This window comes from Mercenaria mercenaria, chromosome 17, assembly GCF_021730395.1.
Source record: "Mercenaria mercenaria strain notata chromosome 17, MADL_Memer_1, whole genome shotgun sequence".
NCBI lineage: Eukaryota > Metazoa > Mollusca > Bivalvia > Venerida > Veneridae > Mercenaria > Mercenaria mercenaria.
This window is the reverse complement of record NC_069377.1, coordinates 51,745,060-51,771,519: the sequence shown is the minus strand read 5'-3', so window position 1 is coordinate 51,771,519 and position 26,460 is coordinate 51,745,060. Positions and strand designations below refer to the sequence as shown.

At 34.5% G+C, this 26,460-nt stretch overlaps 1 protein-coding gene across 2 annotated transcripts in view; it reads right to left on the bottom strand.

Moving 5' to 3' along the window:
* Positions 1–5,264: 5,264 nt before the first annotated feature.
* LOC123536510 (signal peptide, CUB and EGF-like domain-containing protein 1) overlaps positions 5,265–26,460 on the bottom strand; it is a 68,939-nt gene continuing 47,743 nt past the window's right edge. For both annotated transcript variants that reach the window (XM_045319726.2, XM_045319727.2), the window contains 17 exons: positions 25,962–26,078; positions 23,095–23,211; positions 21,334–21,456; positions 18,669–18,785; positions 18,077–18,199; positions 17,375–17,587; positions 16,719–16,838; positions 15,968–16,123; positions 15,622–15,724; positions 13,607–13,710; positions 12,501–12,665; positions 12,041–12,208; positions 10,984–11,145; positions 10,128–10,331; positions 9,594–9,746; positions 8,816–8,889; positions 5,265–8,385 (listed from right to left, as the gene is read on the bottom strand). In XM_045319726.2, the coding sequence (XP_045175661.1) occupies positions 8,242–8,385; positions 8,816–8,889; positions 9,594–9,746; positions 10,128–10,331; positions 10,984–11,145; positions 12,041–12,208; positions 12,501–12,665; positions 13,607–13,710; positions 15,622–15,724; positions 15,968–16,123; positions 16,719–16,838; positions 17,375–17,587; positions 18,077–18,199; positions 18,669–18,785; positions 21,334–21,456; positions 23,095–23,211; positions 25,962–26,078 (2,363 nt within the window). In that variant the 3' untranslated portion in view covers positions 5,265–8,241. The remainder of the gene's footprint in view (positions 8,386–8,815; positions 8,890–9,593; positions 9,747–10,127; positions 10,332–10,983; positions 11,146–12,040; positions 12,209–12,500; positions 12,666–13,606; positions 13,711–15,621; positions 15,725–15,967; positions 16,124–16,718; positions 16,839–17,374; positions 17,588–18,076; positions 18,200–18,668; positions 18,786–21,333; positions 21,457–23,094; positions 23,212–25,961; positions 26,079–26,460) is intronic.

Here is a 26,460-nt window from a genome sequence, read left to right as displayed (position 1 = left end):
TTTCCCGCACCCGTTCAGCGGTGACGGATCTTGTGGGACAGGCAGATATTTAAGCGCCTGCCCGCTGTGGGAAGTGACTCCGCAGCTTGGAAATCCTAGTGTCAATAAGATCTACGCCATTTTGAAACGCATTTAAATTTTTAAGCATTAGTCAAAGTTATTCCTTGTTTACCATTTTCAGTCTGGTAAATCATATCTTTATAATAGCTCTATCATACTTAAGTAATCAACCTTAAGTAATACTCGCTACATTAAAAGTTCATGCTTTGAATAGCTAGATTTTTTTCTATTTCTTTTCAAGTACAGTATACTTGTTAATAAGTAACTTGTAACAAGTAAAGTTTTCTTTTCATTTGTCTGTAAATAAATTTGACGCAAGTAGAAACTACATTTATAGATTTCTGGATCTTCATGAATTAAGTAATTTTATTAGTTGTTTCTTAGCCGCCGACACCTCCCTGTATTTACACAGAATTTCATTGTTTTGCCTTTATAAAACGCACTTCGGTCTTTTCCTGAATAACATTACAGTTGCTATGTAGATCTTCGTGTATTTTTTCGGTGTTTCTGCAAATGATCAATGCTTACAGGTATATGACATTAAAATTGATAGACCAAAACTTGGCTTTATTCTATCTTATAAAACATTCCAACATCAAGTACACTGCGGAGTCATCTATTGCTTTCACAGCACTTGGATTTCCAACACATGTGGTCACTCTTTGTCCGTCGTCTACGTTAGTATTAGTTGTTGTACAAGTCAGCCTGCTCGACCGTCCGGCTGACAACAAAGCAAGTGTTTAAATTAAATCATTAACTGAGGAACCGCGCCATGTCTTGCGTCCTACACGATATTTTCCTGGGCTCAGCTGAGATCAGCGCATCTAGGTACAGTAATAACTGATATCTGGTTTTTGTGATCAACTCGTGTCTGTGACTAAACTAATATTGTGGTTGCAGGAAACGGGCCAAGAGTCGACGCTACCTATTATCCTTATCTACCCGTGCGGCTCGCAACAACGTTACAATTACTGTACAACAACAGTCACATTTTTAACAGTAACGTTACGAAAATTCAGGTATAGTTTTCATACTCGAAAAAGCACCTACTTCATTGATTAAATATTCTAAAATATATTACACACTTTTTCATCGCTAACAATACATTTATGAAATTTCTCAAACACGTTGAATAATATGTTGCTTAGAACTAATTAAGTAACATCTTATTCATAAACGACCTTTAACGACTTTCACCTACTTTCAAATGTCACAAGAAATTCAGTTAATCAAACGCACAAATACAAAGGAAGGTAAAGATATCGCATACTCACCGGGAGTGGTCAAATATCAAACCAAACTCAAATTTCTTACATCAGAACAACGAAGTAATTTCGCTTTGTCATAAATATTATGAAATTCTAGATATAAATGTGTATTTTTGGTGACTTTTTATAACTTAATTTGGATCGTAAAATGAATAATAAGATATCGCAGCATTACTCGATTTTATGGACATTTTAATATGGAATTAATAACGTACGTTTCTAAACGGGTCAGACAGTTCGAAAGTATACTATAAATTATTCGAAAGGTAATATAAAACACCTAAGAGTCCATTAGAAGTTTTCTGTCCGTCTTGTATTTCGTGTTGCGTAATATGTTGTTTTGTTTGTTGTAAGCGTTTCTTTCCTCTTTCTCCTCACTCCCCCTATCGCCCCCTCCCATCCTTTCCCCTTGCATTTGCGCTCCCTTGCTTTTGCATCCCTTCTCCTTTTAGTAAGTTATCGTACTCACCTTAATTTTGGCTGCGGTGCACGATTGTTGTTTTTACCCGCTCAATGTGTGCGCGTGTGTGTGCTTGTGGGTCTGTGTGTCTTGGGCGGTGCCCTACAGGGTTGTTATATCTTACTTGTCTGTTTATCTGTGTAAGTTAGTTTTGCGTGCTTGCGTGTATGCGTTCGCGTGCGCGCGCGTGTGTGTGTGCGTGCGCGCGCTACTGTGATTTACGTTTTAGGGTAACTGTGATTAAGGAACGTAGCATTCGCTCTGGAATATTCATCCTTGTTCCACTTTCCCATTCAACACCCCCCGCCCCCCCCCCCCCCCCACACCCCAAATCCCTTCCCCTTTTTCTATATTTTGCATAAGATTTAAATGTAATTGTTGGATTTTTGAAGCAACCCGTCTATAATGTTTTTCCTTTACAGCTGCTTTTTGTTGTGGGCCTACTTTGCAAATGCGTGGCTGTGTGGCTGCGTTTGTGGTGCTCTGTGCTTCCGAGAATTTTACCTTTACCTTTGATCTTTTGTTAAATGAAATGAAAATGTTGGCTTTGAAAATTTTGTTCTGTTCTGTTTCGTCGGACACTTAATGCCCTTTCCTGCTGGATCTTTGCCCTAGTTATTGCCCCATGAAATATGTCACGTTGTTTACCCGACATAACTTATTGTCAAACAGAATGGCATTTAGAAATACTCTTTTTTGATTACAATCTATTCAATATTCTGTCTGGAAGTCATCTTTTAAACACTTTAAATGCCTGAAACTAAAATGCATATTTATAGTGTCTGGTCTAAACAATTAAATTCGAGACAAAGTGCTAACACTCTCTGCACATCTTTTACAGATACGCATTTACTTGATTTCTTCTAGATGACATGTGGCAAAATGAAGTTGTTCAGTCCATTTAAATTCCATATTTTCATCTACTAATAGCATTAAATCTTGAAATTATAAGTTTTTTATTGTCTAAACAGTTATAATTCCGACGAAATTGGCAATAACTGTTGTCTGTGGCCATGGATACAGACGACAAGCAAAAATAGTTTCACATCTTTCTCTCCTCCCACATGCTTGTTCATCAGATATTAGATATTAAAACTTGAGACAAACCATTGTTTTCCTTTTATATGCGAAAATGGTCCTCAAATGCGAACAGCGGTTATGTCCGTAGAAAATGAAATTGTGTACATGCTAAAATGAAATTGTCTTTGTAAACCTTATTAACAAATCTTAAAATTTGTAGTCAGTGACAAAAACCGCAAGTTTTTATGAAAAGTTTTTTTTTCCAATTGAAATCTACATATTTTGTATAATTGTTTGAATACAAAAATATCCACAAAATCCTTAAACATATTTCATCATAATTATACAAAATTTGAATAGCCTCAGGAGTTATCTCCTGTGAACAAAACAAAGGGTCTGAACACAGACTATTGAACCAGTTTAGGGTACATGTTTTCCTTCTATGAAACCTGTGCTTAGTTACGTCCTATTGTATACCAACTTCGCAAAGAGATCTTGGGCCTGCACGTAAAAAAAATTCTAATTAATGTTTGTATTTTTACATCTTATCAAATGAGCCGCGCCATGAGAAAATCAACATAATGGGTTTGCGACCAGCATGGATCCAGACCAGCCTACGCATCCGCGCAGTCTGGTCAGGATCCATGCTGTTCGCTTTTAAAGCCTATTGGAATTGGAAAAACTGTTAGCGAATAGCATGGATCCTGACCAGACTGCGCGGATGCGCAGGCTGGTCTGGATCCATGCTGGTGGCAAAGCCACTATGTTGGTTTTCTCATGGCACGGCTCAAATGTTGAAAAGATAAATGATACACTGTCATACACAGCATTAGAATGTAAATGTAAAAAAGTTTAAATTTAGGATCACTTAAAGTTATTGTTGGCAGCAAACTAGTTTTCGATATTTTCATCTGAATAAATCAGCGTGTGTAGCAATGAATGTTTTTTTGGAAAGCATTATAAATATATAAAATTAAAGCCCAATGTATATGTACGTCGTATTTACTTTATCGTTAAATTACTGATAAAATGTCAAACGCTAAATAGGCACATTGTCAAGTCATGTACACATTTACATTTTTCCTATAACATTATGCAATTATATACGGTGGTGAAAGAGACAGTGCAACCCATAAAAAGACACTTAACTTCCAGTTAAACGAATACTCTTCGCTTCTGTACTAAATATTTCGTCAGTTTATCGTCCTGATCATAACTTTGAAAGTACTAATATGAAATTTGACCTTGGTCACTCATAACGAATGTGCTATTATTTTGATAGCTTGCGCTTTGTGTGCATCCAGAGAACCACGTATCTGATTTTACATTAACTATCACAGCAGCAGCATTTTAAATATGCCAAGTGGCGGTCATAAAATCTCACACTACTTCCACTTAGTAACAAAACATCTACCCCACCATTTGCTTTTTTTTCCAATGTCTTAAAGCTACTTCTTTGTTTAGTCAAACGCACAATTAGATCAATATGTTATTAGTAACGTATAAAATATCAAAATTATTGAGATACACATAAATATAATGTTATTCATTTTATTAATATACCCATTAAAGAAAACAGATGAATACCGTTTGTAGGAATACAGAGTTGTCGAGTTTGATTTTTTGCAGAATATGTCTTCATATCACGTACATATTAGATGGGGTTTTTTTGTTTTGGATACATTACTTTGTATTTGTTGTTGTCTTTTCCCTTTATTTCGTTTTTCGCAAGTTTGTAAATTCTAGATATTTTCAATGCATATTTGTGACTTTACAAAAAAAAAAGGTCTTAAGTCGTAAAATTGAAAAAATTCTATATGATGACGTTTGATATTTTTTAATTTTGAAATTTCATTAACAGCATATTGCTTTAAGTGTATGCTAAATCTTAAAAGAAACGTACTTTTAGTAATATCAAAAGGCAAAACACAAATGGCGGGTAAGCTGTTTTGTTCAGTATAATTTCTGCTCCTTTATGATCATTGGTTCCATTCAATATAAATAATAAAAGCGCTTAATCCTTAGCATGCTGGATACGACTGATTTTTCATGACCTGCACTGTTCGCCATTCGGTTAGAGTCTTTTTTGCATGCACACCTTTTAACAGTTAATGGTACTGTCCAAAATGAAAGATGGACAAGTTCGTTATACAAATTTAGCAGGATAAGGGTTAATCTGGTTCTAAGGAGATGTAACGTTCGTTGCACATTAGACAGATGAACCAGGTTTCATAGCTAATACGTTCCTTTTTTTTGTGTTCTGTCTTATGCCGCCAATGAATTGTTTTTTTCTTTTCGATTTCATCAGGAAACACTACAGTGTAAGAATACGCAGAAAACCAGATCAAAACCATGATCTCCTTCCTCTTTCTGATACAGAATACAACTACTTGGGATACGGCTGTCTCTCGTTGTTCACTCATAACAAGTTTTTAAAGAAAGAACAAAAACAAGGAAACATTAATCACTTTTTTTTCAGTTTTACATTATACAAAAGAAGAAATGTAAAGTGTTTTGAAACATGTGTGACTGAAAGAAAAAAGAAAATAGGATACATCATTACAACATGAAAAACCATATGAGCCGCGCCATGAGAAAACCAACATAGTGGGTGTGCGACCAGCATGGATCCAGACCAGCCTGCGCATCCGCGCAGTCTGGTCAGGATCCATGCTGTTCGCTTTTAAAACCTACTGCAATTAGAGAAACCGTTAGCGAACAGCATGGATCCTGACTAGACTGCGCGGATGCGCAGGCTGGTCTGGATCCATGCTGGTCGCAAACCCACTATGTTGATTTTCTCATGGCACGGCTCATTTTTTTTTCATTTCTGAAATGATATAAGATACTGTCGAGTCAAGCCTGCACTTCAGACTATTTCTGAATAAAGATCTTTAACTTATATAACCTTACGTTACATATTACAATTTTTTCGTCGCTTTTGCCGACATACAGCAGGATTCTAACCATCTGCAATGTTAGACCACGTTTTTTTTAATTTCTAGAGAGTGGTATCCCTAATATCTCTTTGTCATGAAATAAAGCAAGCTCTATTAAGTTTTCAGTCTTTTATATTGATATTATAATACTAAAAGACTGTAATAAAAACAAAAAATATATATATATTGTAAGTTAAAACTGCTATACACAGAAGAAATTCTTATTCAATACCAGTAGCGAATAACTGAGATTAAGCAGCGTATCTGAAATCCGCATTCATAACATGAATCCCTTCATCCGAAATTGCTTTTTACTAGTGTTCTATAAACGTTTGAAATTGCAGCATGTGTTATATCTTGGTCTGAAACCATATTCAATATGTCTGTCTTCTGTGAAAAAAGAAGCAGTTCATGATAAGTTAACTGTACAAATTTAAAGTTTTTGTGATTTACGTCGGAACTTGACGTCAGTTTGCTTTAACGGCTAGTCCTTTTCGTTATTTACGTCGGAACTTGACGTCAGTGTGCTAAAGGATAGTCCTTTTCGTTATTTACGTCGGAACTTGACGTCAATTTGCTTTGAAGGCTAGTCCTTTTCGTTATTTACGTCGAAACTTTCGTCAGTTTGTTTTTTTAAAGGCTAGTCATTTCGTTATTTACGTCGGAACTTTACGTCAATTTGCTTTAAAGGCTAGTCCATTTCGTTATTTACGTCGGAAACTTACGTCAGTTTGCTTTAAAGGCTAGTCCTTTTCGTTATTTACGTCGGTTGATGTCAGTTTGCTTTAAAGACTAGTCCTTTTTGTTATTTACGTCGGAACTTGACGTCAGTGTGTTAAAGGCTAGTCCTTTATGTTATTTACGTCGGAACTTTACGTCAGTGTGTTAAAGGCTAGTCCTTTTCATTATTTACGTCGGAACTTGACGTCAGTGTGCTTAAAAGGCTAGTCCTTTTCGTTTTTTACGTCGGAACTTGACGTCAGTGTGTTAAAGGCTAGTCATTTTCGTTATTTTTCGTTATTTACGTCGGAACCTGACGTCAGTGTGTTCAAGGCTAGTCCTTTTCGTTATTTACGTCCGAACTTGACGTAAGTTTGCTTAAAAGGCTAGTCCTTTTCATTATTTACGTCGGAACTTGACGTCAGTTTGAGGCTAGTCCTCAGTTTTGTTTTTTAGGCTAGTCCTTTTCGTTATTTACGTCGGAACTTGGTGTCGATTAATTTTGAAGGCTATTCTTCAAACATTTTTTATTGTTCTCATATATGCTTAGTTTTAATAACAAATGACTGAAAAGGTATAAAATATTATGTAAACGGCCGTGTTGTTCATTACTTAAGAACAATTCAACATGAGGCTTAAGACATCAAATTAATGCTTTTCAGAGATATAACACCTGCATAATCATACCTAAACTTCTTAAACTAAACTCACTTAGAACTGAAATGAGATTGTTCGTTCTTAATGATTATGAATGTATGGTGTACATGAAACATAAATGGAAATTTTTCCCAATCAATATTTGTTACCAATTACACAGAGGCGACAAATCAAAATAAAATGTCACATTTTCAAGAATTACTGAGAATAAATATGCCTAGCAAAACAGAACCAAAGATCAAATTATAACAATTAGTATTGTTTCTATGAGTCACAAACATTTTATCTAATTACTTTGATATCTGAAGCAGCTGTTAATTAATGATAAATGAGCCGCATAGAGAAAACCAACATTGTGCATTTGCGACCAGCATGGATCCAGACCAGTCTGCGCATCCGCACAGTCTGGACAGGATCCATGCTGTTCGCCTTCAAAGCCTCTTGCAATTAGTGAAACGTTAGCGAACAGCATGGATCCTGACCAGACTACGCGGATGCGCAGGCTGGTCTGGATCCATGCTGGTCGCAAACGCACTATGTTGGTTTTCTCATGGTGCGGCTCAAATAGCATTAATGTTCATTCATTATTTCACTTTGCAAGTAAACTATCATCCTTTCATTTTATTCAAACTAACCTTCAGTATTATTTTCCTTCGTTTTGAAAATATGCTCTAAATGTTCACACAGTTCCTAACGAAATCCTTAAATTCGAATTTCCCAAAGACGTTTTAAATAAGAAAGAAGCGATAACATATTATTATATTACATGTCATGAGCGGTTTGAAAAGTTCTACACACTATTTACACAATATCACCAAATTACAACATATTATATAAATAGAATCACAGACTCACAAACAAATAATGCCTTGTCTCCCATTTGGCAGCACTCTTATGTCATATAGACTACTGTGACCAGTGACCATATCTATTGACTGACGTCAAAAACAGTTTTCTTCAACACAGCATAACACTTCTATCATGTGAAAATATTTCACGTAAAATCAAAGTAATACACTCATTTGATAACCAGTATCAACATTTGCAAAGTTTTAAACCTTGTTCATGTAAATCACAAGCATGTAAAATATAAATCATTAAACATTAACTTTCAAAGTTAAGTACTAAAAAATCTCATAACTTTTTTCGTCAGAAATTTGATAAAAGCTGGCGGCATGATAGTGTCCGTCACGTTAGCGTACTGGAAATATATCTGAGGTTTAGCTATTACTTCCATCAGAGCCAGTAGCAGCTTACGGTCCTGTAAAGAGAAAGATAATTACGATAAATTTGTATCATGCAACTGCAGCTGGATATTTTTTTAAATGTGTAGCTGATACATTGTTTAGAATAGTCTTTCCAATTACAGCGAGATTATCAATTAAAGCCAAGGGGAGGGATACACTTGAATGGGTCCTGCGGTTCGATCACATGTATAACAATCAACAGAAAAAAATATATTACCAGCATAAAAGAATAGTTTGGAAAATAATATTTGGTTACTTGAAGGAAAAGTTTTATGAGGCATATCAATACATAATGTAATAATCTTCTTTTCTGAATTTTATTGATTTGTGCTTTCCACTTAATAAAATCATTATTTGATTTTATCTGTTTCCTTACCTAAAGACTACAGATATTCAGATATTCGTGAATTTCTTTAAAAAAAGACAACCACAAGTAAAACCTACTTTAAGAACTGACTGGTGTCTATCGTACAATCTTCCATCCTCGACAATACTTTCAATTAATCGCTCGTAGTCCGCTGTAATATCAATATATCAGTCTTAACAAAACAGGTATTTTTATCCCTAAATTTGATCTTTTCATACAATCAAATAATATATACAAATTTTACATTACAGACAAAACACGAATAATTTACCCCAAAATATACTATATCTAATATTTCACCGACACTGGCTTTATAAAAGCCTTCAGTGTTTTACGCTGCCTCAATAAGATAACATCTTCATTTTATATTATGTACAGATGCAAAACCAAAAGTTTAAATTGACGACAGGCTTTATGGGTTGCTGACCATCCCTGATTGGCATTTTAACCACTTGTTTTCCGTCTATTTTGTTCTCAATTTGTGATAGAACTGTCACAAGAGTATGTTTAGGAAAATAGGTGGTCTACAAAGATACGTAGTCAGATATGAAGTGGTCGTGTGTAATACAAAACAAAGAAGGAATTGAATTAGTAACTTTTAACCTTTAAAGCTAAGTGCAAAAGTGAAATTACTAAGACATAACAAGCAAAACAAAATAGGAAACCCTTTTCTTTGAGTACACTCCTCCAGCTTAATGGCTGCTCTTTGTGACTAATGTTTGGTCATGAACAGTCAAAATTTGAAAGCAACAGTGGTGACCAAAAGTCACACAGAAATGAGCATTCGAAGTCATCCCCGTAACAACCTCCTCTTGTCCAATTATCAATAAACTGTAATAATGTATAATAACTCACGACTGTAAGTAACAAATGGTATAGAAAATCCCTTTCTGGTATTCATGCCGTCCGACTGGAACTGTATCCACATCTTTTTAGATCTTGCGGTGAAGGCAATAGGTCGGTCTTCCTGTTCACAAGTCTCATACGTCACCGTGGAAAACTCATTTTCTGTAAATGCATGCGAAAAGTTAATAAAAGTTCAAATAAAATTTTGTACAAGCTGTAACTTTTACAAATATGGTGCATACTGACTTGAGACCCGGAATCTAACATTTGCATAACCTCTATGAACAAAATATGTCTTCCAATTTGCTACCTTTATCATTCGCCATGTTCTGATATTTCAAACGGTCTTATCTTTTCAATAATGATTTTAAACTTTTACATTCTTCTAGTGTTAATATGGCCTTAATGTTAATATAGCCAGGCAGCATATAGCGAAACAGTGAAATTCGAACCTTACAATAATATATTGAAGAGAGAGAAATGTGAAACAACAAAAACACATGAGGTTCCGAGCCAATCACAAGATCATATTAATCCACATACTTGATTTACGCATAACCAGCTTGTCCCCACATTTGTCAGACTTCTGTAGATTGACCTCAGGTATAATAACAAGAATCCTGCGACCATTAGCTGGTCTTATTTTCCATACACAAGTCACGTTAACCGGATAATCGCCGGGGTAGTTGGGAGATTGGATTATTCCTTTGACTGCCTTTTTACTGAACTTTTCACCACATTCGTGACCTGCAACACACAAAATATATACAAAATCGAAAATAGGAAAATATAAGAGTGATAACAAAGGTTCGCCTGAAATCAATACTGAACTTTTCACCACATTCGTGACCTGCAACTCACAAAATATATACAAAATCGAAAATAGGACAATTTAAGAGTTATAACAAAGGTTGTCCGGAAATCAGTTTTTCACCACATTTGTGACCTGCAACCCAAAAAAATATATATAAAATCGAAAATAGGACAATTTCAGAGTGATAACAAAGATTGTCCGGAAATCAACACTGAACTTTTCACTACATTTGTGACCTGCAACCCACAAAATATATACAAAATCGAAAATAGAAAAATATAGGAGTGATAGCAAGAATTTCCCCTTATAGCAACATTGTGTTAGTAAAATTGTTTCAACAGAAATATTAATAATGAGATAAACAGTTGTACACCTTATAACAACTTACTCAATATTATTTCTTTGAAATTCCGTAATTGCAAGATATTCATACTGTGTAATGGTTGCAAAGCTGTAACTTAAACGTTTCAATGATATGCAAGATTGCAAATGAATTCTCGTTGTTATTCTCATATATATTAAAAGGTAATAATCATGGCGGACAGTCTACTTTGTAATTTATAATGTCAAAAAAAACTGAAATACTTTTGCACTTTGAAAGAGCAGTCGAAGCATCGGTATCAGTTGTTGTATCTTTGGGGCATTTTATGCAGAAGTCTTGTCCGGGTTTTGACTGATAAAATCCTTTCGAACATGCCGTGCACGTAGATTTGGTGACGTCATAATAATAGCCAGGATCGCATGACTCTGTAAAATGAAAGAAAATATATGTAAAATCTATAGAAACGAAAAGTCGAATATTAATCAGAAGAGGTATTTGACTACTGATGTTACATTTTAACATTGAGCCTGCTGGCGACGAATGATTCTGCCTTTGCGACCAGTGCAGACCAAGATCAGCCTGCATGGTCTGCAATGTTCACTTTTCAGTCAGTAAATTTTCATAGAACACCCCTTCGAATAATAAATGGTTTTGCCCATATTTAATGATGGACCAGTCCATCATGTTTAGAAATTTAGCAGGTTAAATGTTAAGTGTATCTGGTCTGCTATATCGTATCCTCAGTACAGGAAGTGGTTAACTGCTTCTTAATGACAATGTAGTTAACTAGTTTCTGGGGGTTATGATATGTTGTTACGGTTACAAACGGTATCGTCCCTCGCTACTCTTCTGTTGAGAACCCGACGTTGCATTTACATTTTATTAACAATTACTAACAAAGGGAAGTACTCCGCAGTTCTAAACATATTTAGATAAGTCTGGATGTAGAACCCTTGAGTATATTCTATATGGATCTGTCACTTAAGTAGTTTTTATCATAAGATGTGGTTTAAAATCTAGAAAATCTGATATATATAGCTATATACATTAATATCTAGAAACACTAAAGCAGTCATTTGATTATTTGATTAAAAAGTGCTTCCAGTTTTTTACTACCATTACATATTGACACTATGTCTATATATTTGTGTGGTATTGCAAATTCAACAAAGCGGCTCAAAGGTAATCTGTATACACACAGATACGTGTTTATTTATGTTTACATGGAGATTGTGAAGTAACTGTTTATATTTTCAAATTTGAAAATTGAGCTCAATAGACCTTTAAACTTATAAAGAACTAATGAAAAGTAATGTATACCTCTTGCTTCACATTGATTAAAACTAATGGAAGCAGTAGACTTTGTATCAAGTCCTCCCGCACATTTCTGGCAAGACAGGCGGCCGTATTCCGTTTGGTATGTACCTTTAGGACAAGGTTTACATGGCTTCAATCCATTTTGTGAATAATGGCCAGGCTCACATAACACTGTAAAATAACTAGGGTATTGACATGTTCATTTACCAAACACTAAGGCAGAAAGAAATATATTTTGTGTCTTTAATCAGTTCGTATAACGACCATGTTCACGATTCTAAAACTTAACATTTTATGTAATTCAAACGCACCAATGGAAAGGGATATTCTCACTTAGCAAACAAAAATATCAAGGAAACTTCATTTATTTAAGGTTGTAAATATTATGCTTACATTACGCTATGTGAATAAAGATCAAAATTGTTTCAATAGAACAATATTTTTCTGATGGAAACAGTAATACCTGTGCAGTCGGCTATACTTGCTGCGCCGAAAATTCCAACATCTGGCGGGTTTTTCGGGCACGACTTGCACGAGCTTTGAGCCTCTTCGTCCTGGTAAAAACTTGGGAGACATAAACTGCATGTCTTCTTTTTCTTGTCATAATGCGTTCCCTTAGAACATCCAACTGAAAAACAAGTCATGGATAATACTCACGATGTGTCCATTTAACTAGTATATGTTCATATGTCTATTATATGTACATTTGTCATTTAGAATACTTTATATTTTGTTAAAATAATAAAAATAGATGTTTGAAAAAGAAAATCCCTCCATGATAGCCTGTTGCGGTAACAGAATATTGTACGTTTCAGTCTTTGCAATGATGTGTAAACGTGGGGCCGTGAATTTGATCCGCGGGAGAGGCTGTCTTCTCCGTGATGATTAGATAGAAGACATTGAGTCTGTAAGCAGTCGTCATCCACCTCTGATTCAAGTGGAGAAGTAGGCAGTTACGTGAAGAGGTAAATACTGGTTCAAAGTCCATGAATTATGATCAGGTTAATTTCCCACTTTTACATTACAGAAAACCTAAGAATGGTGTGACCTTTACCTTTGACCTGAAATAATAAGCTTCATCTACAGACAATCGTTTCAGTTTAGAATTTACGGTAATATTTGTCTCTGGCCCTACTGACCTCTAAAAGTACCGGGGTCATTTACGGATTGGTTTGACTGATGAATGTTTTTGACCACTGCAAGCCTAAGTGACCTCCAGTAAATGATCGGTCAATGTCATTTTAACCCTCAAAAGAATATGAATCTCTTAATGACCATAGGCAATCGCGCTATGAAGTTTGATCACTGTAGATCAGAGCCTTCTTGAGTAAGTAATCTGAATTCAAAGTGTGAACCTAGTGGCAAATCAGCAAAACAATATGCACCTCGGTATAACAATTAATCAGCTATAGCGTTTGCTTCTATCCTCAGTTTTGTACTTTACTTTACAAGTGACATCCAAACTCTGCTAAATAATCATATGACACGAGAGGTACTTGCAACAAGCTTTTACTTATATACTTTTCAAATTCAATTTTGCAGTGATTTCTCCTGCCTTACATAACCTACCGCAAGTGTCCTGGAGGAGCATCCAGTTTTTATTACAGAAATTGGTATTGCCTCTTGGTGATTTGAATCTGTTCTTGTCCGCCTTACATGTGCGACCAGCATAGCTGCAACAAACAGAAAAATGTAAGATACCTTAATACATACTCTTGCAAATAATATGCATATTCTCTATATTTCCTCCTATCATTGTCCAACTTTCACGAAAGACGTCCATAATCTCCCTACTGCCATCTATCTATGTTGCAAGTCTTAAAATTATCGCAGTATCTCACTTTGCCACTTTCTTCGAATTTGTTGGACTATGTGTCGCCATAACAACCGCACGCCTTACATTAGCAACAAAATAAATTTGCATATTTTCCATATAGCAAGTACTAAGTTACATGATAAAACGTGCTTACAATCCCGTCTTGCGTGACTGTCGGACTGACGGACAGTCATGGCGGGGGAGAAAACCTCTCCTGTGTTTCGCCAATAGCTGACTGGTAATTAGCGATAACGTATTGCGCGTTGGAGATAATGGGCATATTTTTTCATGCCGAGTCACTTTTAAAGGAGGGATGGAGGGATATATCAACTATTTTTGACACCATTCTGTAGAAAATAGACTCATCAACATATTTTGATAGGAGGAATAATCAATTTTTAAGTTAACACAAATTTTGAAAAAAAAAGAAACTTTTTTTTTTCATTTTAACTGCTGATTTCCGAAGTATAGATAAAATATAGATAAAGATTTTCACAATGCAAAAACGAGGCCCCTTTGCAAAGTTTGTCCATCTCCTAAATGAATTAAAATACACTTCAGTTAATTGCATTAAAAAGAAAGCATCTATTAACTGCACAGAAATGACCCCTTCACTTAATGGCATTGAAAATACACTGCATTAAAAAGAAAGGATATCTTAACTGCACAGAAAAGACCCTTCACTTATTGGCATTGAAAATACACTGCATTAAAAAGAAAGGATCTCTTAACTGCACAGACAAGACTCTTCACTTAATTGAATTAAAAAGAAAACATCATTTAACTTCACAGACAAGACCCTTCATTTAATTGCACTGAAAATACACTTTTCTTAATTGCATTAAAAAGAAAGGATCTCTTAACTGCACAGACAAGACTCTTCACTGAATTGCAATAAGAAAAAGCATCTCTGAACTGCACAGAAAAGACCCTTCACTTAATTACATTAAAAAGAAAGCATCTCTGAACTGCACAGACAAGACCCTTCACTTAATTGCATTAAAAAGAAAGGATCTCTTAACTGCACAGACAAGACCCTTCACTTAATTGCATTAAAAAGAAAACATCTCTTTACTGCACAGACAAGACCCTTCACTTAATTGCACTGAAAATACACTTCTCTTAATTGCATTAAAAAGAAAGGATCTCTTAACTGCACAGACAAGACTCTTCACTGAATTGCAATAAGAAAAAGCATCTCTGAACTGCACAGAAAAGACCCTTCACTTAATGACATTAAAAGGAAAGCATCTCTGAACTGCACAGACAAGACCCTTCACTTAATTGCATTAAAAGGAAGGATCTCTTAACTGCACAGACAAGACCCTTCACTTAATTGCATTAAAAAGAAAGGATCTCTTAACTGCACAGACAAGACTCTTCACTGAATTGCAATAAAAAGAAAGCATCTCTGAACTGCACAGAAAAGACCCTTCACTTAATTAGATTAAAAAGAAAGCATCTCTGAACTGCACAGACAAGACCCTTCACTTAATTGATTTAAAATGAAAGCATCTCTGAACTGCACAGACAAGACCCTTCACTTAATAACATTAAAAAGAAAGCATCTCTGAACTGCACAGACAAGACCCTTCACTTAATTACATTAAAAAGAAAGCATCTCTGAACTGAATTACATTAAAAAGAAAGCATCTCTGAACGGCACAGACAAGACCCTTCACTTAATTGCATTGAAAATACACTTCTCTTAACTGCAATGACAAGACTCTTCACTTAATTTCATTGAAAAGAAAACATAACAACTAACCTGAACTCGAAGTCGTTTTTCTTGATATATGTTCGTAATTTCTTAACAACTTTCTTAAGTCTCCTTTCTGTTTTCTTCATTTCACAACGGACATCACACTTTTCTGTTCATTAGAGAAATATTCATGATAGACAATTCATTGTATGTTTATATACAAATTCATAAGTTACAAAACATGCATTTAACTCAGAAATGCATTTTTGAAGGACAAAATACAAAGATAAAAATGAGACAAATGATCTCTAAATGAACAAAGATTTTTAATTGTTTTCACTTAAATATACTTTTATTTCTTCATATGTTTCTTAATGTAAAAACAGTGTTAAGGAAAAACCATATTACTTACTTCTAAGCTTATCTCTGGATTTATACGCCAAGTCGAATTCTACGGTAATTTCAAAAGATATCACTGGAATACGCCCTCTACGAGTCCGAATTCTCTTGCAGCCAAGGTTGAGATCATTAACAAGGCAGTTATCATTGCATTTGTACTTTTTCTGACCTAAGTGGTAATTGAACACGGTTAATTCTTTCATAAAAAAGGCTGATAATTATGCACAGTAACTAAAGAAATAGTAAAATGATTTTTTACAAAAATGATCAGAATTATTTACTTTTCTAGTCATTTATGCTAGTACGGCTTTTCCGCTAAGGGTATATAGTAATTGTAGAACTTCAAGAGCCAATTACCGAACATAACCGTATGATGTCATCTAATATCACTTCACGAGAAAAGTTTCTTTTTAATGTATTATTTGTGTTCATCAACACTCCGTCCTCAGCGCTTTGACAATGTTCTCTGTTTTACTAAGTTAAATGCTTATTTTTGTTTAAACCAACATTAAGCTGTTAATATGTATAGAATATTTCTACGAAATATATTTTTTTTCTTTTAAAGCCGCAAAGGGTGGAATGACGTGTATATATTTTTGAATCGCAATAAATGAAAAACCCTTATAAAACAGTGTTAATAAAGACGGACAAAACCTCCGAGTGAAATTCCAGTTTAAAAGTCCATGCTTCACGGGTTATAGTTCTTTCTACGAGCAATAACAGGGCGTTTGACAGCGGTCAAGTTAGTGTGTCTGGAAACCTACCGTTTAATATTCCAGTAATGTTCTGCGCCATTTGTGTACGAATGGATTTTCTTTTCTTGCAAAATTTCTCTGCAAAGCTAAATCTAACCTTCTTTGACAAATTAGGAGAAGCTACTTGCGCTGTAAAAGAAAGATGTCTTTACTTTTTCAAAATGCTCAAAGAACATTTATTCTAGTATGTTACGTACAAAGTTCCTTGTGTATAACAGTTCCGCTTTTATTAATTTATTTTAATTAGTTGGGTCTCACATCACACAATTATAGGTCATATGGCGACTTTCCAGCTTTGATGGTGGAGGAAGACCCCCGGTGCCCCTACGTGCATTATTTCATCATGAGCGGGCACCTGGGTAAAACCACCGACCTTCCGTAAGCCAGCTGGATGGCTTCCTCGCATGAAAAATTCAATATTCGAACCCACATCGATGAGGGGCAATCCGCTTTTAATTCACAATATTATTGCTTATGTCTAATAGAAATTGACGGCAAATGCATCTTGCAATGTTTCCACCATGAATGAGCTAACACAGTGACAACTTAAAAACTTTGTATTTGAATGTTTCTTTTTATTATAGTTTTGAATACAATCTTTAATCAAATGTGCAATTGAAACGATGATGGAGATAAAACTAAATAAGAAATAGCCTGGAACATACAAGAACATGATGGCAGCTCAATATTTTTTATCTCGTGATCCCATTTGTACTGTGTTCCAGGTCCGCAATGTGTCCTCATTTCGGATAGATCTGATTCAGATAGAAAACGATCCCCTTCGCTACACTTGTGTATACAAAGTGTGTCTTCCCTTTGTACTTTGCATGAGAGGTTACTGGCCGGCGGAGCTCTCAGTTCATCGCATGTTTTCTCAGCTGAAATATTTTTAATAAATCATCTTTTCAAAAAGCAACCATAAATAGTTCACAAACACTTTTATCCTGAAAGAAAGCCATTTTATATTCTTTTTAGCTACCTACGATACAAGTAATAAGACCTTTATGTGTTTTTTATAATAAACAATTATCACTTTGGGTTCAGACCCTAATTCACAGTGCATAATTTCTTGACAAAGCTTATAGATTATTACTTAGTCATTTACAATAATTTACGTTCGTATTTAAATCACTTTGTATCAGTCATGAGACATGTACATAAACTTTATTGGTACACTGAATTTGCTATAATATTATATCCTATTGTAACGGGTCGAAGTTAGTTCGAATCCCGACTAGGAATAGTTTCACACTAACAACAACAACAAAAACTGCTATAGATAATTTATTAGAAAACACTATTTAACACAAAAACAACAACAATTAAGTATATTTACAGCTGGTTTGTTATTTATTATAAATATTTACCTATGCAATCTCTTCCGTTTTTATGCAATTTAAATCCACTGTTACATAAACACTTAAAGCCACCAATGCTGTTACTGCAGCCGTGTTGACATCCGCCATTGTTGTCAGTACATTCATCTCTGTCTGAAAATTATTCTCACATCTTTATAACTTTTATTGCAGGTAAAAACACGAAAATAACATTAATATTCTTATTAATGTTCATTGTAGATCATCACTTAAACAGACAGCTGCACTTTTTTCAAAATTTATTGATTAGGCATCTATACATAAACTTTATTTTATATATTATTTTTTATATTTACTTTCAGTACTACCTTGTAATATTGGACTGATTTCAGTGGGTTACAGTAATGTATTTGTATGGAATCCTACTACTGCTAAGTATTGGACTACACGAGTAAATTGAATGTGTATATTATATTAATCGTTGTCCTCGGACAGTCCAGTATAAAATAAACTTTCCAATATTAAACAAATATTGGACTCCACGTGGAAAATACCGTACTGAGTCCCATTATTAAAATTACAGTACTGCGTGCCCACAGAAGTGACGTCATGACCGTGTTTTAACATAAATTATGATATATACCTGCACAATGTGATATCCCGTATCTGTCATATCCTGGTAAACATGTACAACGGAAGCTACCCGGTGTGTTGATACACGTATGATCACATGATGTCTTTATATCACATTCGTCCACGTCTGAAGTTAATACATAGTTAAAGCTCACCAAAAAGTTAAAAGCATGATAATCTACTAACCCTTACCTTGCTAAATTTCTATAATGAACTTAAGGTTTCGATGGAGGCCTTGAGAAACAAAAATCAAACAACACCAAATCATAGAAAGAAAGAGTTGTTTGACATGAAAATTGAACAGCATGTAAAACATGTATATTACTTTACGAAACAAGTGTCAGTATACTGATATAAACATTGAATTCCGGAAAAGGGCTGCCTAAAGGGGCTCCACTTCCGGACAGTTAAACGCCTTTAAAAACTCACCATTTTCAAAGAACTGTTACACATGTTTGTTTTGATGCATTTGCAATAGCGTGCGAGTGGTGAAATTTCACGTAACAAGGTGGAACATAGTTTTCAGCAATTGTTTATCTTTTTTTCTTTACAAATGACATTCATTTTCAAAGGGAGACAACTTTTTCTCAAAGATTACTTAAAATAATCGGAAAAAGTTGTTTCCCTTTGAAAATGAATGCCATTTGTATTTAAAATAATCGGGAACAGTTGTCTCCCTTTGAAAATGAATGCCATTTGTAAAGAAATAAAGATAAACAATTGCTGAAAACTGTGTTCCACCTTGTTATGCGAAATTTCACCACTGGCACGCTATTGCAAATGCATCAAAACGAACATGTGTAACAGTTCTTTGAAAATGGTGAGTTTTTAAAGGCGTTTAACTGTCCGGAAGTGGAGCCCCTTTAGGCAGCCCTTTTCCGGAATTCAATGTTTATATCAGTATACTGACACTTGTTTCGTAAAGTAATATACATGTTTTACATGCTGTTCAATTTTCATGTCAAACAACTCTTTCTTTCTATGATTTGGTGTTGTTTGATTTTTGTTTCTCAAGGCCTCCATCGAAACCTTAACCATCTTTCAATTAACTGTTAAAAGGGGTGCTTACCAAAAAGATACTGACTGAATAGCGAACAGTGCAGATCATGATCAGACTGCACGGATGTGCAGGCTGATCATGATCTACACTGGTTGCAAAGGCAGAATAAATCGTGCCCAGCATGATAAGGGTTAAGTTTTAATCGTTGTACAGTATATATCAGAGGATCATTTGTATCGGTAAGTGTCAGAAAAAAAACATTTTTTCCAATGCTTTAAAAATGAATAAATAAAAGCAAACTGTCAAAGACACCAAAAGGTTATGTTTTTAGCTTTATCAGTTTTGGAAAAATGCCGGAAAATGCCAAAATTGCATGTGGACTTGAAAAGACACGTTATATGCCTATTGTCATAACGAGTCCACTGCCTTGACCAGGTTGGGGAAGGTATTAAATTTAGCAAATTTAGCTATTTATAGCTAATATAGCTACATATGGCTAAAAAGTGAACAAAAGAAATGTATATTTTTCTCACCCTTGCTCATATTTTCAGCACGAGCATCCTATCACTGTGTCCATCTATTCCACACAATTTTCTACATAGAATTGATCAATCAAGTACAATATTTACCGTTGCAGTTATTGTTAATTGCTTTGTTTAATTGGAGAATTAAGCCCAGTTGTGCCAGTAACCACAATAGCCTGTATTAAACACCTAGGGTGACTTTAAGGCCAATGTAAATTGAATGAAAGTTTAACATCCCCTGAATAGTATTTTTCTGCCCATTACTAGATCTATTTCAAAGTATTTTGATATTACATAAATTTTTGATCGTTTAGCTTATGCTACAAGTATGCACAATTTTGTTTAATTGCAATTAATGTCAGTTAGTTATTGTTGACACAAACACTGAACACAAAAACAACTTGTCTTAGCCTAACAACAATGTGATGACAATGCAGTGTTTATATATGACATTAAGCTGGTAGGAGGAAATCATGTGTAACTGTATTATTGCATGGGATTTCCATGAAAAATGTGCAAGTTTAAATCTTCATTCAATTCTTTTCACCTCCCTTGGATTGGTTACACATTATACATGCCAGCTATAAAACATGTTGTGTGATATCACAGATCTTTCACAAACCACAACTTTCTGAACATATTTTCATAGATGTGTTAAGAGTGCTTAAGAAAGAAGAGCTGAAAATTAGCAAAATTGTGAAAAATAATGTTTGTTTTGTGTACTTATCAGATAATTTACTTTGTGAGTTGCAAGGATAAATTGAAATTATTTCTGAAAAAACGCATCGGTAAATATTTTATTTTATTTCTCCAAAATGTTACAAATGCCAACTTCAGTTAATATGCAAGTAACTAATATGCACCTATTTACAGTTTAAGAGCAATTAATGGAAACGTGCAGTTCTTTTGTTCACTTTTTAGCCATATGTAGCTATATTAGCTATAAATAGCTAAATTTGCTAAATTTAATACCTTCCCCAACCTGTTGACTATTTGAGTGTCTTTGTTTACAAATACTTATGTTTCCTTCGTTTGCTTATTTCTTTTCTTTCTTTCGTTCTTTCTTTTTTTTAGGTTTTGGTATTTTTGTATATTTTAACTGGATAGACGTATGCATTTACATGAATTCATTTAGTAAATCATCACACTACCTTGGCATGTTTTCTGGTCTTTCTGTACCTTGTAGCCTGGTGGACAGATGCATTCATATCCGCCCTCAAAATTAACACATTCATTGCTACACCCACCGTTGTTTACAGCACACTCGTCAATATCTGAACAAAACACACAACAGTAAATCAAGCAAATCTTACCAATATACACAACAATAAATTATAGTAGACGCAACTTGACCGCGATGGTTGACCTTAGGCTGATTATTCATATCGGTTATTTCATTATAGAAATCAAGGGTGTTTAGGGTAGCCGTGTATATTTATATGGAATTAGTTTGTATACAGTGCAGTATCAAAGTATATATACTTTCATTTGATCAGTTAAAACTTTCCAATACACTAATTTATATTTACACAAAATTATATTTCCTTTTCCTCGTGCAGCTCGTGTTTTACGTACATTCCTTTTCAATAATAGGTTGTGCCTTATTATGTATTATAATGCAAAGGTCAACCATCGGGGTCAAGTTGCGTCCACTATATAACTCGTTAAATGGGTCAATCGTGTTGTTGTACTTATAAAATAGACTCGCTCGGTTTATAGGTTGGTCAGGGTTACGGATATGTATTGTATTTTGCCATCAATATTTCTAAAAAATGCTTCCTCCCCTTCCGTTTGGAACCGTCCATGTTTACAAACACGTTTGTTTATTTTATGGACTGTAAGTAGGTATACGAGTATGATTCATGTACAACCATTTCTTTGATTATATGCGCATCACAGTTATAATTTATGTTTACGCTTTTGATCTTAAGTAAAAACACAGAACTGTTTTACTGTACAGTTGAAAATCGATAACTCGAATTCGCGTATCTCAAAATTTCGGATATCTCAAATGCATTTTCAATTCCCGTCCTGAAAACACGTTTCATAAAATATCATTTTGAGTTGAATTCCGGTTATCTCGAAGTGAAATGTTCTATCCCTTGGAATTCGAGATAACGAGTTTTAACTGTATATGTTTACAATTGCTTTGTTTAATATTTATCCGAATTTGCTTTCTTTTCATAATTTGCTAGTTTTTTTTATCGCTATCTATGCTAGTATGTATCAACTGCATAGTACAGTACACAATTGTTCAGCCGAACACACTAGGGGCGCCTGAAGTTTTGTTCCAGCCATGTGTACTTCGATATATATGGACATTCATACTGATATTAATTGTACTTATATACATAAGGAACGCATGAGCTCAGGTTTACAAAATAAAATATGTTTCCATCATCCTGATTAAGAAAATAATGCAAGAGTTGGCCGGCTTGGTGTTGTTATGTTCATTTCAACTCCGCTTAAGTCGGAGCTACTGGACAATAGGGGCATTGCACTTATTATTACATCTATTGAGCAGCTGCATCAATCAATATATTTTAGTGCTTTTTAATAGAAATCAATTTCAAATAACGGTTTTGTTTTCTTTAGGAACGGACGTCGATTGGACAAACGCAGAATGAATTCGAGAATATAAACTACATGAAGAGGACGGGTGCAGCCAAAGGGCTAGTCGCATGTGACAATATACTTGGAATTATACTACGAAACTCCCAGATATCCAACTTGAAAGGTAAAATACAGTAGCTGTCTTTATTATACTGAAGTTTTAATAGTAAGAAAATAGTTCCTGACAGAAATAATTATCTTTTAGCATTTTCAGTATTTAAACCATAGGTAAAATCAAATATGTTACAAAAAACGTTGACGCAATATCAAACATTTAAATAAAAGACTTAGATACATACCTAGGCAGCTTTTCTGATCTTGATGAAGTTCGAATCCTGGTGGACAAGAGCAAACTGGGCCGGTACTCTCGTCCTTACACTTCTTTGCACAACCACCATTGTTTACCATACATGTAGCTGAAACATTTCAGCAACATTTTTTTGAAATCCGAGGACGTATTTATGTTATGTACTTTAACATTAGGAAACGTTTTCTACGGTGTTAGCGGTGTTAGTAACTGAGTAAAAGTGTTACGTAAAAAAGATGATCTATTGGTTGTACTTTATTATTAGCATATTTAAATGATATCAACTAAAATGAAACTGATTTACTATTTTTGGTACTTTCTAAACATTGCTGTTTGATGAAGTGATGTCTACCCGTAGGCTTTCACTTTTATTAAGGTATGGATATTGAATATAGCACTAATGTGAATAATCATTAACACAGTAAAAAATGGGCACACCTTGATATATATTTACCACAATAGATGTAGCACAAATATCGAATGCAAATGGCCATTTTTAGCTACAACAAACAATAAACTATATGTGCAACAGGCGGTCGTAAACAAAAGGATTACAAAGGGTTCAAAACGTTCTTTGGCTTAACTATATGGATGATATATACTTTCCAAACACATTCCATTAATCATGAAAAAAAAATGTATAAGAAAGTTTCAATTTTTACTTGTACGTCTACCGTTTCTCACAAGAAAGTTATGAGAGAAGTTAATACATTTGAGCCGCACCATGAGAAAACCATCACAGAGCATTTGCGACCAGCATGGATCCAGACCAGCCTGCGCATCCGCGCAGTCTTATGATATTGTTGTTATTTTTTATTATTATGTACAACGCCATTGAAAATATCATTTATAAAAAAGGCGTTTAATCAAATTGTTCAGTTTCAGTTTTTGGATTGCATATGTCATGTTTTGTTATTTTCCTACATATCTGCGATGTGTCACATGTTTAATTGTAAAGCGCCTTTGAACGTATATTACATATGAAAAGGGCGCTCAACAAATCTGGTATAATAATAATAATACTGTTCGCTAACTGTTTCTCTAATTGCAATAGGGTTTGAAAACGAACAGTATGGATGCGCAGGCTGGTCTTGATCCATGCTGATCGCAAATGCACTATGTTGGTTTTCTCTATGTTGGTTTTCTCATGGTGCGGCTGATTTGTATTCTATTCGTGTCACTTCTGTACTAGAAAGTTAACTGTTTAGCTATTACGTTTATATTTTATTCGTGTCACTTTTCGGAAGCTAGTTAGGCAATTCTGCTCATACAGTATGATTTACAGTATGTGTTTCCATCTTAATTAATTCTGGTATTTTAATTGTCGCTAAAATATCAAAAGAGGAAGCCGCATTCGGTACGTTAACATTCATTATTTTATAATGGGAAAAACAACGCACTTCGTGTCTAAATTCATTCGGTTTTTGAGCACTATTCTTTTTTTTTTATGGCAAAATTATGATTATGTCATATAAATTAATTGTAACTTCATAGTAGGGAGCTTTGAAACAACGAGAACTTTTCATATCGGCATTAAAAACCACTCGACAGCAAATAATGTAATTAAAGTCGAAGAAAATAATTACAATTTCGTCAAGTAACAGAGGGCTTTATTTAGCTTACTTTTTATATGTTTACAAGTTAACACTTAAAGTGCGTTTAAGTACATTTTTTGTTTAAAATTCTTCTATATAAGTTGGAAAATGAATAATTCCTTTAAATGTTTTATGGCGAACCTGATAATTAAAACATTAAGATATATTATTATTATTATTTTAAAACACAAATTATAGCATTTTAATCAGATTCTATAATCCTTGTTTTTTTTCAGTACATTTAATGCCTATATAAAGGTGTTAATTTTTAAATTAGCTAAGAAGTTGTAACTGTAAACTCTAGTAAATATAGATACATCTAAATCTGCCTTTCGGGTACTTTTATTAACCCTTACTCTGCTAAATTTCTATAATGAACTTGCCCATCTTACAATTTGGACAGAACCATTAACTGTTAAAAGGGGTGCATATTAAAAAGATACTGACTGAATGGTGAAGAATGCAGATCATGATCAGACTGCACGGATGTGCAGGCTGATCAAGATCTACACTGGTCGCAAAGGCAGAATCAATCGTTTCCAGCATGAGAAGGGTAAAGCAAATGAACGTAGGCTTTCAACGTTTTATATGCTTTTTTGACACGTCTAATTATAATTATTTTTATTAATACAAGTAAATGCCGCTGTGCAAAACAACTTTGGGGCTTTGAGACAAGTTTAGAGATCCAGATCAGCCTGCATGTCCGTGCAGTCTAAACTGGGTCAATACTGTTCGTTTATCAGTTGGATACATATACAGAAACTGATAAAGGATCAGTATTTATGTGGCGATAAACTAACAGTATGGATGTAGCGATAAACGAACATGATGGATTTGGCGATAAACGAACAGTATTAATGGGGCGAAAAACGAACAATATTGGTGTTCAATAATCTGGATCCTTGCTGGAGGCAAAGCCCTGACGTTGGTTTTCGCACAGAGGCGCTGATTATGAGAAAAGGCAATACGAAAACGTGTGTCCTTCACTTTAAACTTTTCAAAGATGTATAAACGGTTTATTTACAGGAATAAAGCTAAATCATTTTAACTTGCTTTCAGAACAAATTGTAAACATATTCAGTTTGACATTTCTTCGTTCATGCAATATTTTGGCATTGGTAATGTACTTGAATATTCAGTAAGTATTGATAAGAGAGCTAACAGAAAATCCAAAGTGTCACATAAGAATTATGTTGCTTTATGTATATGAATAGAATTTAAATTAACAGACTACAGACTGTTAGCATTACCCCTAGAACCTCACCTATACAAGTAGATTTGTCCGCTGTAAGTAGGTAATCTACTGCGCAGCCGCACTGAACGCCATTTGGTGTGTCCGAACAGTTGTGTTGACAACCTCCATTTCCAGCCCTACAGGTTCCTGAAAGTAAGCGCCGGTACAACATATATGACGTTAGCCTATCGGCTTTTAAAGAGTTCTCAAGTGTATAAAATATAAATGCAAAAAAGGGCTCTTAAGCATGTGTCTTTTGGCAATCCTGCCTATCCCAAAACATCTTTAGAATTCTTATCACCATCCCTACTATCTGCCTCAGTACCATGTTTCCTGTAAATACAATATGCTTGTCTGCAATGGTAGCGAATATATTGCTTCCTGCTTATAGGTGTTAGTGTCATAGTTTTACACAGGAAGTAGGAATCACAAATGTTCTTTTTATAATCTATGCGCACAAACGTTTTTGCTGGGAATGAAATACGTAAAAGCAGCTAGGATCCACATCCATGAGCAAAATATACTTACA